Genomic DNA, 12638 nt, shown 5'->3' with positions numbered 1-12638 from the left:
TATATTTTTATTAAATACATGTTAGAACCTGACTTTTCAGCAAATATTAGCCTAGCTACAAAACAGTTATATTTCTATTAAATACATGTTAAAACCTAACTTTTCAGCAAATATTAGCCTGGCTACAAAACAGTTATATTTCTATAAAATACATGTTAGAACCTGACTTTTCAGCAAATATTAGCCTAGCTACAAAACAGTTATATTTCTATTAAATACATGTTAAAACCTAACTTTTCAGCAATTATTAGCCTGGCTACAAAACAGTTATCTTATTTCAACTTCATGGACTTGAAGAGCAAGTATTAGACTGGCTACATAAAAGTTTTATGACATTATACAAACTAAAGCTTAGAGTTATGAGAAGGTATTATCATTGTATGTTGTATGTAAAAGTTATATACTATTTAGATTTACATAGCATTTCTCAACGAAATATAATATGTACCAAATAGAAAAACCATTGAAAAAGTTGAATACACCAAGTTGCAAAATTGTGTAAAGAAAAAGTATACACTGAGTACAGCTGAGTACACACTGCCTTGATGCATATTCCACTAATGCAAACAAACTGACTAGAAATACAGGATGGCTAAACTATATAAATGTATGCAACATAAAAGTTAATAAAACAGTAGTTACTACTGGATCAGGGCATCAAATAAAAGGTAATACACTATAATAGTCCAGTGTGAACAAACAATAAAATTTTGTTTTAAAACATATTGAAGATATGCCAGTTATCCACATACATGTGTACATTGGAAAGCATAACAGGAAAGCATATGTTTAGCTATGCGTAATGGATTTTTCCATACCATAATATGCTGGAGATGGCCTACTATTGTCATCTTTTGGAGTCAACTTCTTACACCATGACTCGTAAGCTTCTAGTACAGCTGGACTCAGTCTAATAAGTTGCCGACTAATGACCGGATAGTCAGAGCTACTCTCTTTAAGATAATATAAAATGGTCTCATTTACCATCTGAATACCATAATATGTTCCAGATATATGCTCCTGTCGACAATGTTCGTAATCTTCGGCTGGAACTACATTAAATACACCATAACTAGTATGGTGTGTTTTATAGCGCTTCAGGTACTTGATTTTATAATACATAAGCTGAGCATCTAGTGAGACAGCAGGAAATTCCACAGGGTTTTCTGTAAGCTCCTTGCCATTCCAGTTGGTAGCTTCATGATCTTCTGTTGTCGTGAAACACTTCACTGCTCCAACTCTGGTGGATTCTTCCTTGGCTATTACACAAATAAATAAATAGAAAACATTACAGACTACTCCACAAAGTTTTGATCTAGTTAACCCTTTGCTTCCAAAATCCATAAAAGCCCGGAATACGAGCATTGTCTCAGCGTACGGATCTCGAAATAATTCGGCCTTCGATAGACCTTTTTTAAAATATATTATTTATTAAAAAAACAGCATTAAAATGAGTAATTTGATCAATTTCCGTCGGCTTTGTAATACTGTTTTGAGGTTATAAATAATACCTAATACGCATGTGCAAGCAATACACTTTGCAAAGATGTGTTCTTTTATGGAAATCTATTCATCATGAACACACGCGGTTGTTCAAGCTCTGCTAAAAAAGTTTGTTTAGAGAAAGACATCGACTGGTTTGGAAATGAAGAAAAGGATACCAGGTTGGAATAATGTGGGGTAGACGATGAAAGTGAAAAATAAGATCAACAGGGTGAATTGGATTGCAAAAGTGAGAGTGAAACGGCCGGCGATGAAACCGGGAGTATTTACGGATTTCAAAGAGGAGCTGACTTAAAACAAAAAAATTACATTTTGCTGACAGCTTGGCAGGAGTAAGTTCGAATTTTTAAACAGGTAAGTATTTTTAATATTTAAAGCTTTTTATAACATCGGCCATTATAAATGTTATATTTAACGAAACGAATAAACATGGCCTCCAAAAACATTGCGATGCTTCGGAGCCTGTTGATGGTAAAGATATTTGGCGAGTTATTTATTTAGTTTTGCATATAAGTATTTTTAAAAAGCCTACTCTGTTGTCTTACTGGTCCACAATCCTTTATTATCTACGCTGATTTTTAATAAAATTAAAAATAGAAAGAAAAATAGAAGCAAGTTTACTTTCTACTGTGCATTTTGCTGACAATTTTGAACAGCCTGCTAGCAATAGATTTTTCAAGTTAGAAGATCTTTTTGCCATGATATGCGACCGGTTATATTCTGTTTCACTGCCTGGTAAATTCATATCTATAGATGAAAGCTTGCTGGCTTGGAAAGGATGACTTGGACAACCAGTTTCTTTGCAAACTCTTGCAAACATATGACACTGTGCAGATGCTTATCATAAACCATTTTCACAGAGTTATTGCTTCCAAAAATGTATTTGTTATCGATGTTTTATGATAGAAAGGTGGCAACATTGACACATCACAATGTTGATAGAAATATTCACAGACGAATAACTTTGCAGGGACGATCTACAGGGAATAAATGGCTGCCTGTTGAGAAATTTCTAAGCTTTCAAATGCATATTCATTTATAGCTCTATTCCAATTTGCATGTACGTTATAGCGAAGTTTAGGCGACATTGTCAGGCCTCCATTTTTCGCTGGTCTTTTGGGTCACGCACTGAGAATTTCGAGTGGTGCTCCCGCAATGCATCGGAGCTCATAACTCCACTTTCAATGCTCTTTGACGACCAATTTTTTTTGCAAATTGTTGAGAACCTATGAATCCGTGCATGTATTATTTATACAACATTGCCAATTACCTTTATCAATTAGGAAAATACAATTGAAAATGGTGTATAAAAAAAATTAATAGCTTCAACAAATTGAGACTTTTGCTGGAAAGCATTTGCAAGCTATCTGCATAGAAAAATATCAGCTTGTAGAGAAATTTCTCAGCTTTCCTATGCATATTAATTTATGTAACTATCAGAATAGTGATGTAAGTTACTGCAGTTTTTATGCAGTCATGCCGAAGGCTCAAATCGCCCTAGTAATTGCCTCCGTACGGTGGTATTTTCCCGGCCGTAAGCGCGCCGTAGCCAAAGGGTTAAGAACATGCATTAGATATATATAAAGCAGGTAATGTCCATAGATACCAACACTATACTATTTAAAGATATCAGAATAGTATTCTCATGCTCTAGATTGGTGAACACAGTAAAATAATTTTTATGTATTATTATGATACAAATATAAAACTTGTTAGCCTGAATGTGACTTACATCTTCAACCTACCTGCTTCAATAGAGAGCTTGATATCCGCCAATGCTCGACCATCTTCCTAACATAAATAAAGACAACTGGTTAAAAACGAAATTCAATGCAAAAATGTTAAAAAGTTGTTAGTTCAGGTTGAGAAAATTAAACCAAATAAGTGAGGAAGTATCTTAACATCTATTTACATACAAGATATACAGATGTGCTAAATCTGCTGGGAATAGTTATTGTTTCACATACCTTTATACTTGCCAATAATTCTTTACGGTATGTGGAAGGATTTAAAGACATATCACCATCTTTTCTATTTTCTAGCTCAAACGATTCAACATATCGTTGCGCATGCTGAAAATATTAATAACATTATAAAAATGGAGATTCTTAGAATTATTCTTTAGTAAGTTTACAACAACAAAAATGTGCCGAATATCTAGAAAGTTCAAGATTATTGCATAACCCCCTACAAGGAATCACACTAATTTTGGTGAAAAAAAATTGTGGTTAACAGTGAAAATTGACAGAATAGGACTAGGTTCCTTAGTAATAGTTAATGTGTAGATAAATAATCCAACCAGACGTTTCCTACTAATAATTGTTGAAGTCTTGAGACCTCTACGAATGAGAGTGTCACTCACCTTGATAACATACAGTCCACAGCTTCACCTTGGTAACATACAGTCCACAGCTTACACAATCTTTCTGTTGCATAGCCGTCACAGCATGTTGTCACTATCTGTCACAGCATAATCAGCAAACCTCTCATCAACAGAAACAAGCTTCCTGTAAATATTGTTGCTAACAGTGAGCTTTTGGATTAAACCATTTATGCTAGAATGCAAAGGCAATAACTGTTGCTTTTTGTAAGATTTACCGACAAACCTAGTGAAGAATTTCATGCTCACCTTTTTTCAATGGTCTGTTGTCCTTTGTAAGAAAGAGAGTCCATTGAATGAATTTTTCAAAGTTTCCTATCTACCAGCTGCAAACAGAGTACCGTATACAACTTGTATATAAAGCTATGCAAGCTAATGCAAGTTGCATGTTATAGATACACGCAGAGCAAGTATTTCCGTGTCTACAAAACAGTTACCTTATTCAAGTTACATGCTATATAAAAGATGTGCTGTTTTAAATTTTTAAAACAATTATAATAACTATGCACAGCCATGCAACACTAATTGTTCTCAAAATTAATATCTTGACATAGTCTTTTAGTATAAAAGTGCAGCATAAGAATACTAACCATTAGGGAGTAATGACTTCGCTCAGAATCATGTCTTGGTACTATAATAATGTCAGCAGGCTGGTCTAATGCGTTAGTGAGACTATCATGGATCAGTAGAGCATGAAACTGAAAATAAACATTTGATAAAGATAAAAAAGTTAACGAATAATACAATATGGCAAAATCTTTTCTGCTCCGTTAAGCGTTGCATAATAAGTTTATAAAATATATATTTTGTTGATGTAGCAAAAATTATGATAAAATTAATCCCATGATGAACTTTTACCGCTGATTAAATGAAATAGAGATACTTTGACAGCATCACGTCACATCAACTTTAGATCACAACCTCAGAAAGACATACCTTGATTGTTGATTTCGACTTGGAAATCGCCAGTTCTATGCCAACATCTACCACCTAAAATAATTAAAATAAAATCTAAAACTTGATCCAATATTTCGAAGGAAAATTACAATTAGAAATTTAACAGACTGCACTAGAAGACACTGTTGCCACACAAACTGTCATCAAGAACATAGTTGCTTATAAAACATCTGTCTAGGATCTATTTTTAGCAGCGTAACATTTTATTAAGAACAGTAAACCTTTTTGGTATTTTTTCAATGTATTATGTTTTTATCACTCTTTTATATGTATACCTTATATTTCTAGTATCTAGAATAAATCTAGACATTTCCAGCACCAGCAAAACACCAGTAACCATTCTTTAATGCCAGTAATCATTCTTAATTTACAAGAAGAAGAGTTTTGACTGCAAGCGTGCAGCACAATGCTGGCCCACGATGCCGCGCGCATTAAAAATGCAAAAAAGAAACAAATATTGCCCGCTAGAGCAGGACGTTTAACACTGATGTCAAAGGTTTCTTTTAAAAACTATACAAAACTATTTTCTTACGTCAATGGTACTACTGATTACATATAATCGCCAACACAGCTACACAGTTTTCAAACCGAGTTAGGAACTGCGGTCTAGAAACTCACAAATCGTTATCTTTTTTATATCTGACCCTTGCGAAGCGTGAGTTAGCCAAAGTCGCCGACAACGATTCACGCCTAAAGTTATAACAGTACTACATGTATTACTATCGAGAATCGGTTTTTTTTCTCGTTGCTCTTCAAATTGCTTCATGCCACATTTATTAACAAGACAATTTATGTATGATAAAAATGAACTAAATTGCTTTAACAAAAAATATATTATATGCAGTGAAATTTCAAACAAAATATTAAGCTGTTCTAACAAATTAGTTTCAAGTTTTAGGCGACTTGAGCAATAAGCAGTTTGGACAAGCGTAACCGATTGAAGCGTAGGCTTCGTGCAAAGATTCACGTCTTCACAACTGCGCAAAGCTACCTATTGGACTGGTAACGGAATCAGCTGTCCCATTTATTCGTTTTATAATGCACGGCCCTGATTAACAATTCAGACTTGTCTTCCCTATAAAAAGGGAAATCCAATTACGAAGTCACTTGTTCCTGGTGGCTGGAAACTTGTGGAATTAGTCTTTGAGTGTACAATTAATAATGAATAGTTATATACAAAATGGCTCTGCTTGGTTAAGTCAGAACAGCTACTATATGCAATAGAGCAATTATGATCAATGCAGCTTAGAGCACAATCATGTAGGTAATATTAATGTCTAGCAAATGTAAATTATCAATGACTTGTTGCACTTGTTTTCACCATCAAATAACTAAGTTCATTCAGTCTCCACAAAAGTAGAGTTGAGTATGCTTACTTTGATTCTAACCATCTATATCTTGCAAAAAAATTCAGATACCGTTTATTTTCCAATCAACCACCTTCCAATGTATAAAGCAATATCTGTGATAATGCCTATATAGTTTTGTTAATATTTTGACTTTTGTGATCATAATGCGTATTCAAAGCTAATGTTGAGATTGATAATTGTATTCTTGGTTAGCATCCACTAATTGTGTTTCAGGTTAGCAGTAGATTTTAGTCAAATAAGTGTAACTTAAATTTTTGTAAAGTTATGAGAAATATAGCTCGTTGTCTGACAAGCTAATCAGGTGGGTGCAATTATTTGCAAGATACAGCCCTTCTACTGTACATTATTTGCTCCAACACCCGCTATTATGATTTTCAATCAATACTCAATGAAATATACCTACATGTAGGATGCTGAGTCATTATTTTAATACAATGATATTTAATTTTCTGTCTTGACAATTAGAACTACTAATTTGAAGATCCATAGTGGTCAGTGTTTTTCTCAGTTTAAACCCAGTAAGCTTTGATTCCAGCAAGTCATTTCATTTTAATTACAAAAGTGTTCTTGTCAAGATAGGCATATGTAATTGCTGTCGATGTTGTTAACATCTAACAGATAAAACTATTTGTCATTTATCTTTTTTTCACTGCGTTGCAGGTGCAAAGTTTGAAGGACTGTGTACACATCCTGTTTATGATTAGATTCATAGAATAGCTTAAATCATTTCATAGGAGTGCATAACTTCATACTGTAAAAAAATTAGTTCTGATGCAAACAGCTGCAGAGCAATGGAGAACTGTGATCATGTATTAAAATAGCAATAATAAATAAAAATGTACGAATTGGAAACCATTAAAGAAATAACTCATAAGATGTAGATTGTACTATCTGATATAAACACACAAATGTAAAGAATGTATATGTAACAAGCGGTGTGATTGAGCAAATATTGAGATAGAATGATCCTCAAGTTGCTAAGGGACGTGTATGACTAGTTTCATCCCACTGAATCATAAAAGAGACAGAGAAAAAGAGGATGTTGGGTGTTCTGAATCGCGTCTGTCGTAAAACATAAGTGTGTGATCTGCTTATAAAAAAACTAACTATTCCATATTGCTGTGAAATGGCTAAATTGCTTCAGCTAACCTTCAAATGACCATTCTGCTGTGATTTACTGGCAAGTACAGAGCTCTTCACTTGACTTCCACCATTAATCTGTGGTTTATCAGATGAATGAAAAGCACCATTACATTTATGAGAGCCAAAGTACATTCTACTATACTTTTTGTATGCATAGCCTAAAATATAATAATAAAATATGATGCTAACGATAAAAATAGCGACAGCGCCAAACCGACCTAATATGTCATCATTGGGGTAAGACAAATAACCGATTAATGCATAGCCCCCTAACCCTAGCCTACATAGGCCAAAAACTGCTATGAACAAGAAATCAACAATTTCGCCTAGTAATGTCCTACTATAGCCTTCAGTCTTAAGAAACCACCGTAGCTGTAAGAGGGGGTTACTAATTTCTGTTAAGGCGATGACTCCGATAAGCTCAGTGCCCCACTTGCCGCCGAACACAGTGCAAACCATACCAAAGATGGAGAGACAATGGTGGAACAGCATGATAGGTGCTACAAAGCAATGATGGTACAGTTAACAACGGTGAACATAAAATGACGTCAAACCAATAAAGGATAAAATGTGTAAGAGCGTTTAACGAATCTTGTAGACCGACTCTAATATTTGTAACAGCAAGATAAGCTGTTGATGTGAGTAGTGAGTAAACAACAAAAAACTAGAGTCAACTAATATTTCTATATTCTGTTGCTTTTTGAAGATAATCATTGCAAAGAAACTTATAACAGGGTATTTTATAAGATGAATTGAATCGAGAAATAATTTTGACTTTTGAGTCTTTCAAGGAACAAATGAACACACACGCTCATAAACGCAAAAAATGAGAGCGAAATAATGGAATACAAATGCACTATTATAATTTAAAGTCGTTTTCTAAACAAACTAAAATGAGGGACAACTATAAAAGTTGTGTACCTACCTTCTGTCTGATGATAGAGGCACCATGTTATGTCAAACAGGAAATAGCCTAAGCAAATCTTTACAATGAATAACTGGGTGTTATTGTTAGGCAGTCCTGAATAAAAAAATAAAAAAACACATAAATAAAAAAGTGTTGATACAAAATCATACTTATGTACTATACTGTCTTCATTGTAAAAAGCAACAAGTTGTCTGGAAATGAATTATGAGGTAACCATTTCTACAGCCCTACTAGTTGTAACTCTACATTAAACAAATGCATTTACAAAACTATACACAAATCTAAATGTAAAAATCTGATTTGATAAAGTGAGCATCAGTAAGAAAAGGTTTGTATTATTAAAAAGGAAAAAAGTTCTATGAAATTGATAAATAACTTGATAAGTGGGAAATTCAAGAAAAACATGTGAATATGAAAGCACTAAAAACAGTAGAGGAAACCAAGAGATGTAACATCTGAAGGAATTGGGTAAAGTTGGCACACTGAGTGCAATCTTGTAGTAGTTTTTAAACAAAGAAATCAAACATAATTACTATATCAGCAAAGAGCCAAAAGCTAGCTTACCAAAGCTGTATGAGAATCACATGAAATAGTGCTCTTTACAATAGACAAAAGATAGTCAGTACTAAACAAAACTAAAATGGAGACAAAGTTGGCAGAGATAAAACAGCTTAACTCGCAACATACCTGGTTCGACACCATGCATGGACGGTCCTTCAACAAGTTGACTGTAACAACACAGCACTGTCGCTATAAGCCCATGGAGTAACGAAACAATCCGACAGCACCACTCCGGCCTTCTGTGGGTCAGCCATAGACGCAACAGTTTATATTGTCCTGACCAAAGTGTTACAGACACGAATACACTCAAGCTTTTGCTTGCGATTCCCTCATCACTTAGGCCTGGTCCAAATAACTGCATTGCATTTGATTTCCTGTGGTACAAACAGCATGAAATTACAAGATAGTTTAGTAGTTCACAAGTTGCCTGAGGCAGTAAAATATTGTCGAGAGGCTAGTGAACTGTAGTAGCCTAAAGCCACCTTGTATTCATAAAGGAAGTCGATCTCCGCTATGACCAATCTCTGCCAGTGTTGAATGAATTTTTCCTTGAAAGGGCAGATAAGTCACAATGTCGTGTACCAACAGTGCCATTATGTACATGTGTACATGTATATGTAGATGGCCTTGGCAAACTTAGATTCACTTCCACATAACAGCGAGAAACAACTTTGAACCAGCCGACTAAATTTTATGATAGCTGTCGTGAATGGAAGGGATAGAGAGGTGGTTGTTCTAGTCCTTGAGAACTTGTTTATGACGAACAAGTTTCCAATCAAATCTTAATTTTTTTATCAAAAGCATTGCGCACGAGGATGAGAATACACGTCTTTTCTGAACCATAACTTTCTGAACCTTTTCTGAACCATATTCATAACCATAATTTCTGAACTATAATATTTTCTAACCAGACTAAACTCACTCTAAATTTCAGTTCTTCAAAACACAAACTAATCAACAGGTTCAGCACTTAAGACAGCTGGGAAGCACTAGTATTCATCATGTCATACTGACCCAGTATGTCTTGTTGTTTTTGGGTCATACTGACCCAAAAACAACTAGACTAAAAAAATTTTCAGCTTATTAATACAGCAAATCCACTTAAGCAGATTTAAATTTTAAAGAAATAATTTCAAAAATATAACTTTAATTCTTAAAATTTTACAAGTTATGCAATGGTACATGAATTTTACAAAATGCAACAATGAACAACTATTCTATTTTCCATTTGAAGCAGAAACCAAATTTTGTTTTATCGTAGTTTGGTGTTTACACAATGATATAGACAGTGATAGAAATCAAACCTTTTACCACCAATTATAAACGTATCTAGAAAGAAGTGGAATATCTCCATTGTACAAATATACTTATTCATGAAGGATTAAAAAACTGAAAAAACTGCACATTTTTGTTAGCGTAATGCCTAAACAAGTTTCTCGAAATACAAAAATTAAAGCCAGTTATATATTATAGCAACATTCAGAGCATTAAACCAACAGAGTGACAGTTATTGTGGACACAAAGAGCACCTTTAGAAAAAAAATTTGTAAAATTGAATAGAGTTGTTGGCTGAGCAGCTGTGTTCAAATAAACATTAATTCTCAGCTGCCACAAAAAAAGCTCTACAAAAATATAGGATATATATATTGATGTAACTGTTAATACTCATGCACTTCATATTTGCTCATGACACTCAAGCAAACAAATGCTCACCAATTTAGTCTCATGAGTCTGGTTCGAGTACTTGATATTGTTATGATGGGATAAACCAGATATAACAATATTTGATAAAAAAGATGCTTAGTATCTTCTGGCATGTAAATTATTCAAGTCTATTGAGTCTATAGCGCAAAGAAAATGTTACCAAAGCACCAAAGTTACCAGTTATTAAATTGTTTTAAGGGTTGAATTTCACGATTTTGTTCATAAACTTTGTACCGGATTCTATCTAAAGGTCTTTACACTCAATCAGAATTTTACTCAAATTTATTAACTTCATTTAAACAGCTCAATACAAATGAATAACATATAAATTGTGTGAAGCTAACCTCCTTGAAACTCATTGTTTATGCGCTTCCATTTATTTGACTTTAATATTATTTTGCAAATTTGAGTATACATGACACAAATACACTTTAATTGAAATTGCACTAGGAAATTTCAAACAATGGCACATTAACCTTATAGATCATACATGTTACCCGTATTATGAGATTTTATAAACACATCTATGTAGATTTACAGATTCATTCTAAACTTAAATAACCAAGAATAGCATGCTCAGAACCAATGTTAAAATAGTATTAACCAATTATAAAAAATCAAACTTGTTTGGATAACTGATTTTTTAATAATACTGTAGTAATATTTAGCAATATAAGAATTTTTGTTTTATGTATCGGTACAAAATCGTAAACCGTGAAACTGAAGTGGCAATCAACAGTTAACGATTCGGCTGATTCGCTCAAAGCTTAATAACTCAACCGAACTTTTAAAAATAGCTACAAGCATTTTTTTGTTACATAATAAAATAAATGTAGAAACTAATAACTGCTAAAGTAAGCTAAATTTGTTACATAAAAGAGTTTCTTACACATTCACAGCACAACAAAATCACAAACATAATTGACAACATTAATAGTAAGCAGTACATCCTGTTGCCATTCACTTATAAACAAAAGAACTACAGCACTTTTAGCGGTGTCTAATTTAGTATGAGAGCAGTTTAGTAAATCTAGACAATATTTTTCCTTGACGCGAGTAATCGTTCTCGATAAGCAATGGAAGCTAAACACAAAATTCTAATTAAACAAACGAAAATTTAGTTGAAACAGTTATATTAATACATGCATATGTCAGATAAGAAACATTGTGTGACAAAACAATCAAAAGACCACATTACAAGCGTACCTTGTTGCCTAGTAGATGCGTTAAAGTTTCCAAAGACTCAATTTGTTTGTGAGGCGTCTCAAAGAAAAAAGCTCATGGTCTTGATATGAGTTCCGTCACGAAAGTATTTTGGTTCCAAGGTTATTAATTGTTTTTGACCTTCACATTTTAATTAGTATTCCGCAAAGTAATAGGGTAAGTGTTCTTTTCGCACAATAACTCTGTTTTTGTTCGAACGCGTTGGTCTATGTTGCCAAGTGAACGGAAGAAAGCGGAACACAGGTACATAATGTGCGAAGAAATTACAGGTTGCGTCAGCTATGGGCAAAGTCGTTCATAGAGCCAATTCTCCCTAAAGCGTTATTTTGCAGAGCTCGCATAAATTCGCTTATATACACACCTACTAGGCCAGAAGTGTCCAGCTTTTTTAGAGTGGGGCCATTATGTAAAGTCAAGCCTAGGCTGGGGGGCCACACATAGCTGCTATGTATATCACAAATAATTGAATTGTCATAATTTTATATATTGCAAAACATGATTCCATCCATCACGTGTAATTCTTATTCTCCACAGTCAATATATTTATTTTAATTACATGTAATTACAAAAAAAAACAAATACATCAATATATTGGCTTTAATTACATGTAGTTACAAAATCACAAATGCGCCAAAATATTGGTTTTAAATACATATACAAAAACGTACATGTAATTACAAGAAGCACCATATTAAATTTATGTGCGGTGTCCTTGTTGAAGAGATATTGCGGTGCAATGTTTTTACTAGTAATGGTACTGAGCATACTACTCTCAGTGAGCCACTTGGTACTGCTTCTCTTGTACAATCCTGTTTAGGTCAGGTTTAATGTCTGAAAATGAATTCCTGATCAGCTGAGCTAGATGCTC

The 12638-nt window shown here is 33.7% G+C and overlaps 2 protein-coding genes across 2 annotated transcripts; both read right to left on the bottom strand.

Annotated features, from left to right (window-relative positions):
• Nucleotides 1–287: 287 nt before the first annotated feature.
• LOC137407690 (uncharacterized) lies at nt 288–5170 on the bottom strand. The gene is made up of 8 exons (XM_068094089.1): nt 5116–5170; nt 4820–4873; nt 4474–4581; nt 4133–4209; nt 3866–4010; nt 3471–3575; nt 3249–3294; nt 288–1259 (listed from the first exon to the last, which is right to left on the bottom strand). The coding sequence occupies exons 6-8, from the start codon at nt 3519–3521 to the stop codon at nt 790–792; spliced, it is 567 nt and encodes a 188-aa protein (XP_067950190.1). The 5' UTR covers nt 3522–3575; nt 3866–4010; nt 4133–4209; nt 4474–4581; nt 4820–4873; nt 5116–5170; the 3' UTR covers nt 288–789.
• A 1839-nt stretch (nt 5171–7009) lies between these two features.
• On the bottom strand, nt 7010–11785 carry LOC137407079 (TLC domain-containing protein 5-like). The gene is made up of 4 exons (XM_068093686.1): nt 11753–11785; nt 8969–9216; nt 8279–8374; nt 7010–7853 (listed from the first exon to the last, which is right to left on the bottom strand). The coding sequence occupies exons 2-4, from the start codon at nt 9201–9203 to the stop codon at nt 7351–7353; spliced, it is 834 nt and encodes a 277-aa protein (XP_067949787.1). The 5' UTR covers nt 9204–9216; nt 11753–11785; the 3' UTR covers nt 7010–7350.
• Between the last annotated feature and the right edge of the window lie 853 nt (nt 11786–12638).

Source organism: Watersipora subatra, chromosome 1, assembly GCF_963576615.1.
Source record: "Watersipora subatra chromosome 1, tzWatSuba1.1, whole genome shotgun sequence".
Taxonomy (NCBI): domain Eukaryota; kingdom Metazoa; phylum Bryozoa; class Gymnolaemata; order Cheilostomatida; family Watersiporidae; genus Watersipora; species Watersipora subatra.
The sequence above is the reverse complement of the archived record's forward strand: the minus strand, read 5'-3'. Positions and strand labels throughout refer to the sequence as shown.

What these genes read in the sequence shown, in the direction of transcription:
- LOC137407690 (XM_068094089.1), bottom strand. Translation starts at nt 3,521, where the DNA reads ATGTCTTTAAATCCTTCCACATACCGTAAAGAATTATTGGCAAGTATA. An exon ending in AATTATTGGCAAGTATAAAG is followed by an intron (nt 3,295 to 3,470) that starts GTATGTGAAACA and finishes TATTTATGTTAG; the next exon opens with GAAGATGGTCGAGCATTGGC. An exon ending in CAAGCTCTCTATTGAAGCAG is followed by an intron (nt 1,260 to 3,248) that starts GTAGGTTGAAGA and finishes TTTGTGTAATAG; the next exon opens with CCAAGGAAGAATCCACCAGA.
- LOC137407079 (XM_068093686.1), bottom strand. Translation starts at nt 9,203, where the DNA reads ATGCAGTTATTTGGACCAGGCCTAAGTGATGAGGGAATCGCAAGCAAA. An exon ending in CATGCATGGTGTCGAACCAG is followed by an intron (nt 8,375 to 8,968) that starts GTATGTTGCGAG and finishes TTTTTTATTCAG; the next exon opens with GACTGCCTAACAATAACACC. An exon ending in CCTCTATCATCAGACAGAAG is followed by an intron (nt 7,854 to 8,278) that starts GTAGGTACACAA and finishes ATTGCTTTGTAG; the next exon opens with CACCTATCATGCTGTTCCAC.